The 17,779-nt window shown below is 28.7% G+C and overlaps 2 protein-coding genes and 1 non-coding gene across 8 annotated transcripts in view; 2 read left to right on the top strand and 1 right to left on the bottom strand.

Moving 5' to 3' along the window:
* LOC141460162 (uncharacterized) overlaps positions 1 to 7,659 on the top strand; it is a 32,286-nt gene extending 24,627 nt beyond the window's left edge. For 3 of the 4 annotated variants that reach the window (XM_074139879.1, XM_074139877.1, XM_074139881.1), the window contains exons 14-16: positions 39 to 6,350; positions 6,984 to 7,105; positions 7,448 to 7,659. The gene's annotated coding sequence lies outside the window, so the exon portion shown is untranslated. The remainder of the gene's footprint in view (positions 1 to 38; positions 6,351 to 6,983; positions 7,106 to 7,447) is intronic. The other variant, XM_074139878.1, reaches the window with a different exon arrangement.
* prom (prominin) overlaps positions 7,596 to 17,779 on the bottom strand; it is a 46,459-nt gene continuing 36,275 nt past the window's right edge. For all 3 annotated transcript variants that reach the window (XM_074139874.1, XM_074139875.1, XM_074139876.1), the window contains 13 exons: positions 14,607 to 14,702; positions 13,993 to 14,195; positions 12,512 to 12,647; positions 12,245 to 12,415; positions 11,627 to 11,726; positions 10,765 to 11,007; positions 10,061 to 10,280; positions 9,788 to 9,949; positions 8,638 to 8,772; positions 8,397 to 8,555; positions 7,937 to 8,052; positions 7,789 to 7,848; positions 7,596 to 7,708 (listed from right to left, as the gene is read on the bottom strand). In XM_074139874.1, coding sequence (XP_073995975.1) covers positions 7,678 to 7,708; positions 7,789 to 7,848; positions 7,937 to 8,052; positions 8,397 to 8,555; positions 8,638 to 8,772; positions 9,788 to 9,949; positions 10,061 to 10,280; positions 10,765 to 11,007; positions 11,627 to 11,726; positions 12,245 to 12,415; positions 12,512 to 12,647; positions 13,993 to 14,195; positions 14,607 to 14,702 — 1,832 coding nt within the window. In that variant the 3' untranslated portion in view covers positions 7,596 to 7,677. The remainder of the gene's footprint in view (positions 7,709 to 7,788; positions 7,849 to 7,936; positions 8,053 to 8,396; positions 8,556 to 8,637; positions 8,773 to 9,787; positions 9,950 to 10,060; positions 10,281 to 10,764; positions 11,008 to 11,626; positions 11,727 to 12,244; positions 12,416 to 12,511; positions 12,648 to 13,992; positions 14,196 to 14,606; positions 14,703 to 17,779) is intronic.
* Positions 15,194 to 15,266, top strand: TRNAR-UCG (transfer RNA arginine (anticodon UCG)). Its single transcript has one exon. It is a non-coding gene; the product is annotated as a tRNA-Arg (tRNA).

The following is a 17,779-nucleotide window of genomic DNA, read 5'->3' as shown; positions in this document are numbered from 1 at the left end:
TTTTAAATATATTTTCAATTTTAATTCTAACTTTATAGAAACTTACAGCTGTAAATATCGGAAGTATAATTTGCTCATCATCAGGGATGATAAAATTTCCCCCAATTAAAGAAAGCAATGATTTGATTAGAACAATGATTAAAGTTTTGATTGAAAAAAAAAAAAAAACTGTTACCATTTACTTTTGAAGATATTTTAGGGCTCTCTTATGTTTTATACAAATCAAACAAAACAAAAAATTGGTATTTAAATAGAAGATCGTTTCGAAGCTTGTTTTTGCTGTCATCACTTAACCTTGAGGTTTCTATTTTGTTTGTTTTGTTAGCATGAACTGGATTTTTTTTTTGTTTAGACTCACATTTGTTATAAGTGAAGTGGAATTAGGCAAAGATCAGAAAAGTATAAGTTAGTGGTGTTACAGAAATTTTAATAATTTCCTTTCAAATTGTACTAGGTATTTTATCGATCAACTTCTGCGAGGCGCCATAGATTTTAAAGTATTATCAGATTTTTGTCCACTAACAACCCTTTGTTCTATGTAGAACTACATTCTGCTACAGAATAGAATTTCTTGGATTAGATTTGAATTAGTTACTTATTTAAGTCACACTTAAACCTTTCTCATAATTACTTTTCATTTAAAACGGTTTTTATTTGTTTTTCTCAAAACGTATTTTTATTTATTTATTTATTGTGAGATACAAAGTGTAGGTTTGCCGTCAAAATTCTGATAAACTTGTAAATAAACACCAATGATGGTGAAAACTATGTCCATTATTGTCAAGTAATGCTTATTGGCCCTGGGACATTTGGAAAACCACTTCATTTTGTAAACTCTTTAGAGCGGGGCTAGGCGCAGAAGTTCCATAACAGATTAGAGTATCAATTTGAATAAAGGAACTGTTATTTAAAAAACTAACACTAACTTTTATTTCCGAATCGGGTCCTCTAAAACAGTTTCACTTTGTAAAAAGTAAAAAGTAAAAAAAAAATTAAAAATTATTAGTTTATAAGAACATTTTATATGTATATTTGAATGAAAGACAGAGATATTCTGTTTTTTTCTTTTTTTTTTCTTTTATTGTCCTTTTCTTGACTTATGAATTATTTTGTTTTAATCGATATCAATTTTATGTTATTTATTAATCTAAGAGTTTTATAGTTTTTATTTGAGAAAAAAAAATTAAATATTACCAATATTTGTTAATACTACTTAGTAAGTAATTGATTTTTTTAAACATCATCCCAGCTTTGTTGCAGTATTTGTATTATTTATTTCTAATTTAATAAGGGGTCCTGACAACTTGTAGCAGGAGCTACAAATGGTGAATTTCATTACGTGGCTTTTGGCCAAGGTCATTAAGGGCAAATCTTTTTAAGATACGCATCAGCATTAACATATTGTATCCCACATGCTTAATATTTTACACATTTGTAAAATTACTAATTTAACTTCTATCTGCAAAAAAAAAACCAATACGTTAATTCTAGCCATGATTTTTTTTTTTTTAACGGGTGAATAAAAACTTTTTTAACATTCTTCACGTTTTGTTCTGAATGAATTTCTATTTAGCAATAAGCAACAATTTATATTCATGATCTTACTCACTTTTATCTTTGAACAATATGGCATCAATATTGTGTTACATTGCGTTTAGTATCTACAAAATAATTGTTAGAAACCCCTTGTTAAATTCCTTTTGAACACAGATATTTATATTAATTTTTATTCTGTGGTAATAGAGGTTAAAAAAGGTTTACAAACTGTTATAACGTTTACATCTCCCCATCTTAAAAAAAGCTTTTGTGAAAGGGGTACACGATGCATAGAGAAAAAGTAAAGTAAGTGCTTTCCAAAATTCTTTCTCCGGTTGTTGCCGAAAAAAAGTAAAATCATATTGAATAATTTATCATTCTAATACAGAACATTTATAAACTAATTGAACTTTATCCATGTTATTTTTTTAGCTTTATTGACAAACGACAGATTAATCACTATGATCTAAATTGCTATCGTGCTTATCAACAAATATTTTAAATACATAATTGTTCTCATAAACCAACGTCGCAATTTTTATTTCTTTTTATTATTTTTGAACTACACCGAAGTATGTTTTATAAATTTTTTCCATAAAGGAGCTGGGATGATGTGACAATCACACAACGCTTTGATTTTATTTGTAAAGTTTTTTTTTTTCTTTTAGTTATTTGTTAGATAACTTTAGTTTATATTCTATTTTCGGGACTTTAAATTTTTTCTTAGCTCTGTGCTCTAAAGTGTTATAAATTTTATACAAAAAAAAAAAAAAGAAAAAAAGGATTTTAGTAATTTTTGTTAAATATTATTTTAATGTTGAGTAAAAGTTATTTTTTAGCATTTAATTTATATTATGTAATAAAATGAGATTTTTAGGTGAAGCTTAGTAGACTGATGCATTAAATAATAAATTTTTCCCCCACTATAATTACTTGTGGGTAATATATATCGAATCCTGTGCATTTAATACAAAAACTTATTGATTAGTAAAAAACAAAAAAATTAATTATCTTTACCTCAGCGCCAATATTTGTTAGGTCTGTATGTGCGTAAGTGTAATTTTTATTACCTCATATCATATTTAAAAAACAAATACATTTTTCCACGTTAATCCATCTTCATGTCTCTTAAAGATTGTAGTCAATGCTTTAAATTATAAATAAGAGAAGTAATAAATATATATATTACATAATAATTATATATTTAAATGTTTTGAGACAAAAATATTTCTTTACCTAAACAAAAATCCAACTATAAGCATCGAGTGTTATTTGAAACAACTTTAAAACTAAAACTTGCCTTAAAAACCGGAAAATTAATAAATTCTCCAATCAGATTATTTTAGAAATTCTAATAACCAAAAATTTTAAAAAGTATTAATACTTTAGATTTTAACAAAAATAATAAAAAGTAGGATTTTAATAGTTATTGTATATTTGTATTTAAATATCAATTATTTTACTTATTCTATTTATTGGAAATATTTAAAAATAGCAAATGTAAACCATAATTTTTTTTTTTCATGTGGAATTATATTTTGGAGCTTTTTTAAAAGATGCCTTTTTATTAAATGTGTGTATTGTGATCATATATATAATATTCTGTTTCATAATAATAATAATAATAAAAGAAAATGAACCTATAACAGCTGTTGCCTTATAAAAGAAAAAAAAATAAATAAAAATCATTATAGAAAGGTGAAACAAAGAAAAGTAGCACAAATAAATACAAGAATTGGTGACACAATTCACTATCTTTGGACGAATTGGAAGTTATATTTATCTACATGTTTGATTGTATTTGAATTTTTAGGCTTTTTAAGCTAAGATGTTTTAACGCTTCATTAGACTGAACAGAATTGTGTGATACTCAATGAAAATGTAAAAGTGGGGCAAAAGGAAATTTCACGATAAAAATAAGATTAACTTTAGGCTTTTTTTCGTTCCATTAGTTAATTGTAAAGTTGCATGTTAAACAGGGGACTGACTTATGAGCGCTCCAAACATATTAGTATAATATTAGTATCCGACTTTGTCAGAAAATCGGAACTTTGAAAGAAGGATTTATTTTAGCTGTCAAAGTCTTTAGTCCTGACCAGTTACATATTTAAATTCAATTTTTGAGTATTGCACATGTTTGATAAGAAATTTCATTGCCACTTACAAAGCGCTGTCACTCATTACAGTCACATTGCCACTTGATATTTTTAAGATTAGACTAAGCTCTTTCTCGTTAGTTTTTTAAATCTTTCTTGTAAGCAGGTAAAAATTCCCTTCCGTGTTGTGAGAAATTCTGTTACTTTTAATGGCTTAGTGGGAATGGTACAAGATAAATAAACTATGACATATGTAAAGAGCTTTTTTTTAGCAATGTATGAAGTATAAAGTAAAAAAGAAATTATTCTCCTTCGGAAAATGTTAAATCACTTCAGAAGATAAGAAAACTAGTTATCTCTTAACATAGGTTAAAAAATTCAAGCCTCAAGCCTGATTCTATTGAGTACAAATTATATGCCAACAGGATTTTATTCATCGCTGTATTTTCATTTTCTTTTGGTCAAGATTCCAGAAACTCATTGGTTCATTTTATCATAATTAATTAAACGCGTTAATTTTCTACTAAAATTTGGAAGAAAAACTGTATTTTACCACTGAGTAATACACCTAACTTGTGTGAATTAAAAGTACCAAATAACGATTTTATCTCCTTCTTGATAAATATGCGACCAAATTATAATTTTTACCCTTTTAATACTAGATGTGGGTTTTTTTGTATTATGTAATTATTAACATGATAAATTTGTGTATTCATATATTAAAAAGTAGCTTTTCCTTAGAGATTGTGTAAGTCTTTCTTGTTTCCAAAGATTTTATTTGTGCCACCATTTTTAATCAAAAGCCTTAAAAAACAAAACAAAAAATTGAAAATTCTCGGCTATTACAATGTAACATGTGTGATTTAAACGCTGTATAGGCATTTTATAGAATACAAACTTGTAAATAATAGAATTATAAATAAATATATATAAATATTATAAATAGCAAAACTGTTGTACAGTGTAGAAGTGGATCGTAGTAATGGTGTTATATCAATTTTTTAAAACAATTAATTACTTTTATTTTGTTATTCGCCATATTTTAATTGCTAATTTAGTCTCAATCATTGTAAATTGTCTTATTTTTTTCATACGTCACTTCTTATTTTATTATTTCATACGTTTTATTAATTTTATGTGCCACAATGATAACATATGACATTAATACAGGACCTATGTATTTTATGGATTTACAAAAATTAAAATTACAAAAAAATGTGCCAGTAAATAAATAGTGAAAGTTTGTATAAAATAAAAACAAAATAATATAGTAAAATATAACCAAACTAAAATTATATTCCTATATAATTCACCTTTGTAGTATAATTTTAATAAAGTGTTAATTTTTTTTGCATTTGCACTGATTACAATTTAAAATTCAATTTTCCTGATAGAATTAAGCATTTCTATCTAGGTGAATAAAATCTTTAGTTTGCTGACATTTAACATTTTTCACCAATAAGTTCTTAAAACACGAAGCGCAGATTCACTTAAAAGTGATTTTTACCAATCTGTCTAGTGGTGTCTGCCTGTATGTTATGTGTCTTCCTTAACTAAGCGGAAAATGGCTGAAGGTTAATTTTGATATTTAATTTGTGCCACCAGCTCAAATCAATTATAATGAGTCTAATTTTTAGTTTTTGAGATTTTGTTTTGAACTCCGTATCTTGATTGCATAGATCTTAAGCTTTAGATGAAAATTTTTACTCTAAACCTTAAGGGTCACTTAAATTATTAATGTAGCATTCTTTATAAATTTCTAGTATTTTCTTCCATGAGCATTTTTAACTCTTTGATGGCTTGCGCCAGTAATAATGCTCAGCTTTCATATGAAGTTATTACCTCTATGGTAACTTCGTTATATCCAGCAGTATATTGGTAAATATGAATGGTTCTCATCCATTCCATTCTGGAGAATAAAGAAGCCAAGGAAATCTACCAGCCACTTCTGCCAGTGGAACTGTTGTTCACGTACCTAATCTATTATTTTATATGAAAACATAAACTAAACTCTTATTTCTAATAATATTTTCCTTCGCCCTGAATAAGAACTTTCCTACTTTTTTAGAAACAAAAAATAAATTTTATTGAAATATTTAACGCGAAAGGTACGTAAATTGTAGCTTATTAAAAACCAAATCCAGGGTATAGTTTGGTTCATCAGACATTCTTTTCACGACCTGGTACATATTTCATCATATTGCACACAGTTAGATGGGGTAATGGGACTTTTGGTACATATTGTAGGTCTAGAGTGTCACCATGGTTAAATATACTTATAGTATAGGTAGTCCTATATTGTCTACAGAGTCACCAGCGTGACTCTGTGAGGTAAGGTAGCCCTATACAGGTCTAGACGGTTTCCAACATGATTAGATATGACCATAACAAGTAGGCGCGGTGGTTAGGCCTTTAAGGCCGCCCTGCTATTATTTAATCTAACACTGTAACAATGCAGAGGTTATTGCTTTGCAAATCAGCCATCAGCTGTTCATGTCTTTTCTGTTATTGCCCATATGGTTTGCATTTGTATTATTATGATATCTTGTAAGTTGTTGGCTTTGTACTCTACGTACGTTACAATAAAACTGGATGAACCTATCAAGTTCAGTTAAATTTTAGCTAAGAAGTTAGTTTCATATGTTAAAAATGTGTGACTCTGAGGAACTACTGATTAGTGAAAGAACTTGGAGAAATTCAGTCCAACCGATAGAACAAGTAAGGGAAAATTTAAAATACAACTTTTTGTTTACTCACATTTTTAAACTTATTGAGCGAAAAATAAGATGTTTAATGCATATTGTGATACTTCGTTCATACCATGTTACGTTGAAAGATACTATGATAATGTTGATTGAAATTATGTACATACTTAATACTTTAGTTATGCCTACTAACATTGTATAAGACTGTTACTAAAGTCATGTTAGTTTGAATTATTCCAGTTAACCACTTGGCTCGCAAAAGATATGTCAGATGGTAATAATGTAAGCCAAGTCCCTAAGAAGCTTGAACAAATATAGCAAATTAATTTCTATATTTTCCCTCCTCATTAACAACTCTTAGATTCATCAAAGTTAGGGATTGATACAAATTTCAAGCAATTTAAGTAGGAATCTTGATTAATGACGTAAGCGTTAATCTTTGCAGAATATCCAAGCTTGTAAAATAATGCCAAAATTAATTGAACCATTCAATAACATTTTCTTAATTTGCTATTATACGTTTCATTCAGAAAGATATTAATGAATTTTCATGACTATGAAATTGTTACCGCTGAAAATTAATTGAAAATTTGTAGTATCTTGTTGGTTGATCTTTGTTAATCTTATGTCATTGTTTTTTTTAAAGGATGGGTACAGAGAAGGTCATGAAAGTGGACGACAAGAATCTTTTCAAAAGGGATTTGACGATGGCTACAAAGATGGATACGAATGTGCTTTTCAAATGGCATATAAGAATGCAGAACACAAGTGATTAGAATAGATTATTTATCGTTTAAAATAGAAAAATTACTGATACTATAGTTTTCTTTAGGAGTTAAAATGTATTACTTGTTACAAGAGAGGTTTTAAGTTGAGAAAATAAGCTTTGTTCATTTTTTACCAACTTTTTTAATGCATAATTAACATAGTATTTCTTATTAATTTCTTGGGCAAATATCTGCATAAAAGCAGTTTTTTTAGGAAATGTAATACAGTCCTCAAACAATATCTAGTGATTCTGTTTGTTTACGCCCATTCTTTGGCTATTTACTATTATTTTTTTTATAATGATATTTATTTATAAACATGTACATAATTTTTTTTCCACAGCGTACTTCAGAAACTTCGATTGACCAATGATACTGAAGTTAATCCGTATAAAACACCTTGGATGGGCAATTGTGATATCTGCCGATCGCAGAATAAAAGTTGATAAAAAACTAGAATGCCTTGGCTTCATCAAAAATAAAGTATAAAATGCTTTTTGTACGTACATTTCATTTATTCATATAAAAACAAATACAAAGAATTTCTTATATTCACATGGCTTCTATTTATTTTCACAACCAATCCCGTACTGGTGGAGATTGCCTAAAAATTAAAAATAAACTATTTTCGTTCTCATTTAAAAAAAGAATATAAATGTATATATTGGAATAATTACCACATACCCCGCTGGTGCAGACCAACTAGAACTTTCTTCTTCATTCACAAAAGTCTCAGATGTACTTCTACATATTTGCGTTTAAAATTAAAATTAATTTATTGGTAATATGTTTCATTCGGTTAATGATTTTGAAATTTATTTTCTTCACTTACATTTCCGCTGGATCTATATAGACTTCTTGCTTGTAGAATGCAATCAGTTTTAAACATATTGGAGTGATTACCATAAATATAGATAAACACCACAATGATGAAAACCACTGACCATTCTGTAAATACAATTTTTGAGATAATTGATAAAATATTAAATTTCACTTGACACGGGTAGCTAACATGGCGAATAGAAGAGACTGGTGTTCCCACAAAAACGCATTTTTTAATTTGTTTTAGACAGAGGAGTTTTTTTTGCATTGATAAGAAAATAATTGTAGTTGTATTGGTTTGATTCAATAATTAAATGCACTGTTAGTAAAAAAGTATAAATAAAAATTACTTAAAATTAATAATTAATTTAATTATTAAAAATTACTTAAATTTGAAGTTTCTCGTTCGTGATTCGCCATTGTTAGTTATATGTTCAGAATGTATCTTCTAACTAAAACACAAGAATTACCAATGGATCTATTGTACGTCTGCATACTGATTGTCTAAATGATTTGTATATCTGCCACAAAGGTTGACAAGATGTTGAATTTCCATGGATAGATTTTTGTACATAGTCAAAATATTGCTGGAAATAACCATTAACTCTTTTACTGTAAATCTCCACACTCTGAAAGATAATTTAGTTATATAAATGAACTTACATGAACTCACATTATTTTAACGTATAATAATGAAACCAATTTATTTACCTGTTGTGCTACATGGAGTCCATTGTTGTAAATATAATATTGAACAGCCTTAATATGGGAAAGAGTTTGATTAACTTGTCTAATTAATGGACTGAGTTTGAGCTCCAGCGCAGTTAGTTGGTAGACAATATTATCCTATAATTTAGATAGACCGATGATATCTTTATTGAAGAAGAATTTAAAAATGATTAACAAGAATATATTAACGAACCATTAAAAAAATAAATTATTACTGTACCAATCAAAATGTATGTAACAGAGAGAATTATCTTCCATGAAAAATTACAAAATTACATAAACGTAATAAGAAGACAAATTCAAATCTAACCTTCAATATTTAATGATATCCACATAAACAATTTACTGATTTAGGTTAGCATTTGATTATAAGTTTTTCATCCTGAACTAGAACTTTTATGTTACACGCTCCAATAATAAATTTAAGTAAAGAATTTTGTAAGTGACTTTAAACAGTGACATAGTAGATTACCACATCTTTAACAACATCGTAAATAAATACATAATTTTGAAATTAAGAACGAGTAATAAGATACACTCTTTTCCCTTCATAATACTCTTTTTTTTTCACACTTTTGTGTGAAATTTGATTACACCATTTAAAGGTTGTTAAATAAAGAAGTTTTTGTGTAATTAGACTGTTTCTAAGATTAAATTTTAGAGAGTGGGTAATTTTTGTTAAAATCCCCAATTTCAATGAAATCTGTGTTTGTCTTGTACAAATGAATCTTATTCACGATATAAGAATGGTCTAATCTAACAACAAATTCATTGCTGAATCCAAACAGACTAATCAGGTGCTGAGAAATAGTGATTTTATGGCATAAAAAACTTTCAAATTAATTTTTACTCCATTCATTATTTAATTAGACTTTATTTTCATTTTGATATCTGGGTAACACAGTTTATTTTATTAGACGTAACTTGTTTGTTTCCTTGAATTCTGCCATATCACATTGTTGAAAAAAAGTAGAATATGCTAAACCGATATGAATGTTAAATCAAATCAATGACCAATCCAATAGTATGTATTTTGTAAAAATTAAAATAATTTTTAAAAAATAAATATATAAATAAACATCACTTTTTTTTCAAATTATGTTTGATTTATTAAAAAAGTACAAAACTTCACCTTATGACTTTCTAGGTCTTGAATTAGTGTCGCCAACAATCTTTTACTTCTAGCAGATAAACTGTTCAAATGATTTGCAGTATCTAAGTCACTAATTTGTTTTGCAATACTGGTCAGATGATTTGAAAATGCTTCTAAATCAGTACTTACTGGGCCCATAATCTGTGGAAGAAAAACAGTCTCGTTTGTATTAGTAGTTATTTTACATTTAGATTATAACGTTATTTACCCCTAAGTAAAATAAAAAAATATGTACAAATTATTGTAAATTACCTGTGTCCTGAATGAAGATACATTAACTGTCAAACTTTCCTGAAGTTTAATTATATGAGAATTTAATTTAGGGTTAAATATTTGTAAATAAAGTAAGTTCACACGTATTCTTTGTAAATTTTCAGTTATATTCCATGAAGTAATGTTTGTAAGTTCCTCAATGTCCAAGATTGTTTTTGTATTAAATGCAATATAAGTTGATCCATTTCTTTTACAAAGACTGCAAACAAAAAGGAAACAATTTCTAATTTTGTAAGCAATTTATTTTAATATTGAAAAACTGATTTAGTAACGTAACCCTGTTATCTACAAACAAGTGGCTAAAATCGATGATCTAAATAGAGTAGGTACAAACTGTGTAGAACAGATCCCGCACTTGTTTATCACCTTAATTCCCCCCAAAAAGAACATTCGATCAATTTGTCCATTTTATATTTAATGTATTTTAACAAATTTGGCAATAATTTTGTGGTATGGGAATTGTTTTTTTACTCACAATACCGATCTTACTTAAATGTAAGTTTAGTACCTCTAATTCAGGGTCTAAAGCAATTTGTATATACATAGGTGCTTCTTGTAACCACCATTTATCCTCCCTTAAACCAGGTAAGACAACAGATTCTTTTTTGTCAAGAGCATAACAATTTGCACCTTGATACTGCTGAAAAGCCATAGCTTTATCTATATCTATATAAAATACTTACTGCATAAAGTCTCCAAATGGCATATTCATACTCCTATTGTTATGCAATAATTTTCCAACAAAAGAACCACCTTCATCATAAAATTCTTCTAACATATCAACTACTTTTGAAACTGTGACCAGATTATCATAATCCTCATTAAGACTTCTGCAGATATAAGTTTCTGCATGACCGCCAAAGTAAAGAAGTAGGTACGTCCAAGACCATAGACAGACAGAAAACATTGACAAAATCACCAGGGTTCTGGAATAAAATAATATTTTTGCATAATTCGAGATGAGTCAACTTTTTGAGTCGTTGGACTTCAAAAACACCATGCACTTTAGGTCTCGGAGTGTTTATTTTACATATATAGGATCAAAAAGTATAACTAATTAAGTAAAATAATTAACGCAAACATCTCGAAATGAAAATATATAAAGAAAAAATAAAAAATAAAAACATTATTTGGATATCATATACAATTTTTTTATTGAAAATAAATTACAAGCATGATATTTTCACTAAATAGTTTAATGAAATACGAATTATATAAAGGTACAATATATATATGAAGGTGTGCATACAGTATCAAGCGATGAAATGCTTCAAAAAATTCAGGATGAATAATTGACAATTAGAAGTTTAATGGGTATTTTTCTGCTTCACAATACCCGCATAAAGTAGTGGCTAATAGAAGAAACCATATCAAAACTACCATTACGCCAATTAATATGTATCTGATAATTCGCTTTATTGGGTAATGCAAAATTTTACTAGTGGCCAGGGAAAACTGAGGACAAAATGTGACGGGAATTAGGCAAAAAATACATTTTACGTTTTAATATAATTAAAAAAAAAATGAAAGAATCGTGCTACTTACACGATTAATGTATATGATGTGTATTTTTCTGCTTCACAGCACCCGCATAAAATACTGGCCAATAGAAGAAACCATATGAAAACTACCATTACGCCTGAAACTATTAAAATCAAAATTAATATTAATCTTATTAATTTAGTCTTTTGTCTAATTTATAAAGTAATATGCTTCTTTTCTTCAGGCGAGCTAAAGCTCACATTTAAAAATCCAACTAACGATGTCAGATGCCGTAGAAGAAAGCAGATAGTAATCATTAACGCGAATAAAATAGATGAAGCAATAATACCGAATTTAAAGTGTTACTTTCTTTTATTTTTTGGACAAGAGACGTTTATATAAATAAAAACAAAACGAAATCAGTAAATAACTGATCAGATTTCAGGGGAAAACACTGTGTCTTTTGAAACGAACTGCTTATTGAAAGTAACTTTTTATGTAAAAATAATCACTGCAGATTTGAAACCTCTTCAAACGTATCAAGGAATTGAATTAAAAATATTATTGTATAATAAAATACATTATTACCAGGCTAAATCTTTTTAACCTTATTTAGTATTAAAATAGGAATACTATTTAAAGCAGCAAACCTAAAACCTTGAATTAAATTAAATTACTTACTCAATCCAATAAGCCAACGCCAATAATCAATTTCTTGCAAAAAATCAAATATTGGAGCGTTAGTTGATTTCACAAACTGTATTTTCTCAAAAGAATTGATCTTAATTTGGTCTAAAGATGCTGCAGCTTTATTTAAAAACGTTTTTCTGTCCAACAGATCCCTGAGAACATCTGATGTCATATAATCAGCTATATGTGCTTTGCCACCTTTTTTTTTAAATAATTATTATTTCTCTTATTACTAGTTATTGTATTTCAATCACTCACCTTGTCGAAATGATTTAGTTTCCTTAGCAATTTTTACAGGTAATCCGGTAAAAAATGAATTGGCCTCCATTATTGCAATAGTGAGATTGTCCACACCTCCTTGTTTAAGTTTTTTCATTTTTGTATCATTTGTGATCTTAAAAAATTATACAAGGAAAAAAATAGCCGACATTTCTTTTGTCAGTTAGGTAAAAAGAGTTTATATACGTACATCTTCAAATGCAATACTAAATACGTTTGTCTACAAAAAACAGTTAAACAATCAACAGAATGAACAAAACTAATAATCACAGTCTGCGTTTTAAATTAGAACCATTCTTTGAATAGGAATACAAGCAAAAGTAATTGCATATTTTTTCAGGCGGGCTTTACGTCCAAATACCACTTAGGTGCCGTGGACAGAGGCGAGTACCAAACATACTTTACTGTAAATTTCTTTTATTAACTATTAAATAAAATCCAAGGTCTAAGACGGGGAACCGAAACCAGTACCGCAGTACATATTAGCTTTACAGGTCTTGCCTCTAACAGCTCGGCTACCGTGGCGCCTTGAATAGGAATAAATGATGGCACAAAATGAGATTAAAAATAATGTGTAATATTTACTTTAAATTTAACCAATGATCAAGTAATGATAACAATGCTCCTTAATATTTTTAAAGCGGCTAATTAAAAATGCAATGTACATATTTAGAAAAAATAAGTAATTGTAAATTTGGTAGGTTCCGCAGTGCTGGATACATAATGGTACGCTCAATCAACAAGCGTAGCGTGTAAAAGAATTATTATAACTGGAAATCAAATTCTCTAATCAAATGGGATGTTATAACCTCTCATGGTGGATGTAAATCCTAAACAGGTTAGGAATAGAAAAAAACATGCACGTAACGATTTATTAAATTGACTATAATAAATTATTGCATGTATGCTGTAATCTTAATAATCTAACGACATTAAAATTCTCCAACCGCTAAGTTCTGCTTAGTAAAATCCAGAACAGAAATAACCTTACAAGTCTCATATGCATTATAAAAAAATAAAAAATAGATTAGGAAATAAAATTTTCGAAGTAACTGCTGAACAAAGTTGATCTCAAAATATTTAATTAGACTATCTAGAAGATATACTTTTTCAGAGTTTATTAAATCCTATACAATTAATTCTGCATCAGTTTGCCATTCCATACTTCATTTAAACCATTATCTACATCTAAACTAACTTACAAGCCGAATGTGATTTCAAACGTAAGAGTTTACAATGGTTCTTGATGCGCCTAATAATTACTTTACATTCCGTCCACAAAAACCAATGCCAGAGATTGTGAACATGATTTACATTGCAAAAATATAACAAAATAGGAAAAATCAACAGTAAATAGTTAAAATCAATAGTGTCGTCTCGATTAAGAAAATAGGTTTTATCTCATTAATAATCAGTCGAAAAAAATGTAAATAAAAGATTACTTATAAAATATTCACTACCATTCTTGTAGAATACTTTACGTCCAGTGATTCAAAAGGAATTGAATCACACAGCGGTCTATCTCTTGCTTTACATTGTTCTTTGAGGGATTCCAACTGATTTCGCAAATCATCCAATCTTCCTTTTGTTAAAGTTATTAATTGTTCTGCTTCTAAACTACTGCGGATAATGGCAGCTGCAAGGCTACAGACATCTTTACCACCTTAAAGAAAAAATATACATATATACATAAAAATAAAATATTACCGTTTTTTGTTTTTTAATAATTATTGCGATAAGTGGACTACATAAACTGAACAATTGTTTTCAATTTGGGATGACCCTTCTTGGAGGATATTGGCTTGCTAATACGAATGACACGTAATACCACAGGGTGAGCAAAGATAATCAATCTTTCATCAACTTTGGTTTAGTGACTTGCAAACTAGGGCCTATCAATACACGCTTTTTCAGACTTGCATTGTCCATCTAAAGAAGATTACACTCTATAAGTAAAATTCTACTTCTAGTGTGACTACACTGGAAATTTCAGTTCGATATGAACTTTAACTCTAGGCACTGAAATCAAATTGAGATCATAAGAAAGTAATAATGCACATTATTGATATCTTACCTGCTGCAATTTTGCTCAAAGATTCTAACGCAACATTTAATCCAGTTTCCAGGGCAAGTTCAACTTGAATTGGAGTACCAAGTAAATTTTCAGCATCTGTAAGTAATATTGAGAGTAAAATATAAAACGATGAATCGAAAATAATTGGAACATTTCTTTGATTTTTTTATCCTCATAGCCAGCTTATTTCTGTTAATTAAACAATAGAAAATTGGTATTGTTACATGCTAAACATTTACAGCAAGTTAATACTTAATAAATTATTTGAATCTGATGCTAATTAATCTTAAAGAATCTTGGCATCTAGAATAATTTATCTATGATGATTAAACTCATAACAAAGTTAACCAGCATTTCGGCTAAAATCACTAATTATTCAATTAAACAATGTGTTTAAAATCTAAACTATAAATTTCGAATTAATTTTTCGTTGAACTAGTTTTTTTTTTGTGTTTTTGATGACGTTACTTCTTTAGTAACTAATACACATTATAGTCCAAAAATTTCTAAAAGTAATAGTTTGCTAGTATATCTGTGACTAACTCAAATTTAGAAACATAAACAGCATTAAAGAATCAATCTCACATGACCGTGTGGCCTAACGGATAAGGCGTCGGACTTCGGATCCGAAGATTGCAGGTTCGAATCCTGTCACGGTCGCTAAAAATTTTATTGCAGCTGCAATAATTTCGATCAATAAAGGGCTCCCGTCCCTTTAGAGTGCTGCTATAGGTAGCGAAAGTCAGAACCAATGACTAGGCTGTGCAGGGGTAGTAAGAGTGAAAATTGGCCTATTTGAAAGCAAGCAAGGGCTACCCCTCATTCAACCCCACGTGCTGTAACATGGAGATGTTACATCTGTTTTCTTTTTTTTAATTGTTGACTTTTAACTTATGTTCCGACATAATCAATACTTGTGGAGCAATATTCCAAGTATGAATTCCTAATAACTTTAAAACTGCCCTAACCAGAAAACGTTTAGTGTATTAGACGAAGATTTAAAGGAAATGGAACAATGAGTATTTCTTGTATATGTAATTCTGTTCTTTGTATCGTACTTGATCAGATTTTAATTATATTACATTAGATAAGGATGTACTATCCGTTAAATAAATATATTCAAAGGCGCACTTTAAGGATGTCTATTACTAATACATTATAAGGAAGTCCTCTACATTTGATAGCAAGAAGTGCAGAGTAGAACTGCACTACATTTTTCTTCTCCATTAAAATTTGAAGGAAATAACTGCATTTCAAATATCAAATCACAATTCTGCAATTACTTTAATATTACAGTTAAAGAAAAAACTATAACTTCATAAATGTGATTCACATCACACTGTTGACTTTAAATCACCTTCAAAAAATAAATAAATAAAGCCTAAAGAAGCTAAAATAAGAATTATAAATTAAATTGTAATGAAAATCCAAATGAATATTATTTGATATCAAGTGCTAGTGTGTTACGTTGTAAAGAGAATTTATTGAATGCACAAATGATCAAGATTACGAAACAGCTTGTCCATTGCTGCATTCTAGTGGGATTGCGAGAACTTACCCTTTTTCTATAATCAGATTTTTTTCTATAATAATTAAGCAAACTGATATCATATTGTTTACACAACAGGGCTTCCCGATGTAAGACTGAATTAGCTGCGAATTAAGGATAGTAAAATATACTAGCACATTGCTGGAAAACAAATTCGTTATTATTAGTTACAGCCAGATTCCAATCACTTGAATCTTTATGCTGTCAGAATAAATTAAGAATGGATTTGAAGATTTGAAAAAGTATTCTTCATAAATAAAATTAACAAAGTAATTGTTACTAAAAAAAAATTGTAAATACAATAGCAAAAGGGAATTGGCAGTATGGCGTTAATTTAAAAGTGGAAACTCCTGGATGAGCCTAAGCTCAAAATTATTATGAAATCACAAGACTAAAAATATTTGTTTTTAAAAACCATTTTTAGGGCCATTGATTAGCTAATAAAGTAAAAATAAATTGAATAACAATGATGGTAATCATTCAAATTTTGTATTACTGACTACTATTTCACAGATCAGTAAATTTTGCCGTGTAATTTCTTGAATAATAGAAATGAATTATTGAAGAATGAGTAGTATAAGTTATTAGTCAATGGTCCACTCTGAACAGAAGTCAACGCCAGGCTACAGATAAGATTAATAAGGAAGATAGATAAGGTTCGGCGAACAGTGAAGAGAAAGAGGCGAGTTGTACCAGGATATAGAGAGGGTGAATTGAAGGGGTAAGGACACCGGACTTCCACCGGTACAATACCTTTAATTGTAAATCAAGTGAACAAGGAGCCTGGAGAGAGGTAGGTTATATCTCGTCAGAGTATTTGTCGACAGGGCCAATATCACGTATTCCCTGCATCGGCTCCTTGTCACGTCCCTTCAAGGGGTTACTTAAAGAATCTTACTATCACGAATTCACAAAGCATACTTAACCAGAATAATATTTTAAATAATAAATCAAGTAATATATCTAATAATAATCAAATCTGATGAGAAAATTCACACGATTTTCCCTTACTTCAGTTTACTTAATTAAATTTACTTGAAATTTACTTTTGTACATAAAGGAGTCGAATTCGATACTTTTCATATTCATTTTAAAGGTAAGATTTTCGATACCTTATTTGGCAGCACAATAAAGTGATTACTGTTCCTTTAATCAATCCATCTCATTTAAACCACAAAAATATTCTTTCAACGGTTGCAGATGTGCATGAAAGGCTGAAAATGTATTCTATAAGTTATATTTAATCAAATACATCCTTATAGAGTTCAGCATATATACATGATACTCTTTCTATCATTACCAAATAACGGTGCAAAATGAACAATATGAAAGACGGGACTTACCTTCAAAACGGGAATATCGCAGACAAAATGGTATAGTCACAAAGTGGAAAACGTATGATAAGATTATCGATGTACAGTCAGACATATTCATTTTTTGTTTTGTTTTCAAACTACTTTTTTAAAAGCTTTCGTTTTCATTTTAAAATAATTATGGATGGACACACCGTAAAATAACCTAGCTTCTGTGTTATTTCTAAGGTAAATCGACAAAAGAATTAATTAGTTCCTTTCTGAAATCTATTAATAAGTATTCGTTTGGTAATAGAAGAAATAGGAGATAA

The sequence above is a fragment of the Rhodnius prolixus genome, unplaced genomic scaffold, assembly GCF_049639745.1.
Source record: "Rhodnius prolixus isolate KJV_2025 unplaced genomic scaffold, Rpr scaffold_6, whole genome shotgun sequence".
Classification (NCBI taxonomy): domain Eukaryota; kingdom Metazoa; phylum Arthropoda; class Insecta; order Hemiptera; family Reduviidae; genus Rhodnius; species Rhodnius prolixus.
Note: the sequence above shows the minus strand (reverse complement) of the source record. Positions and strands in the feature narration are given on the sequence as shown.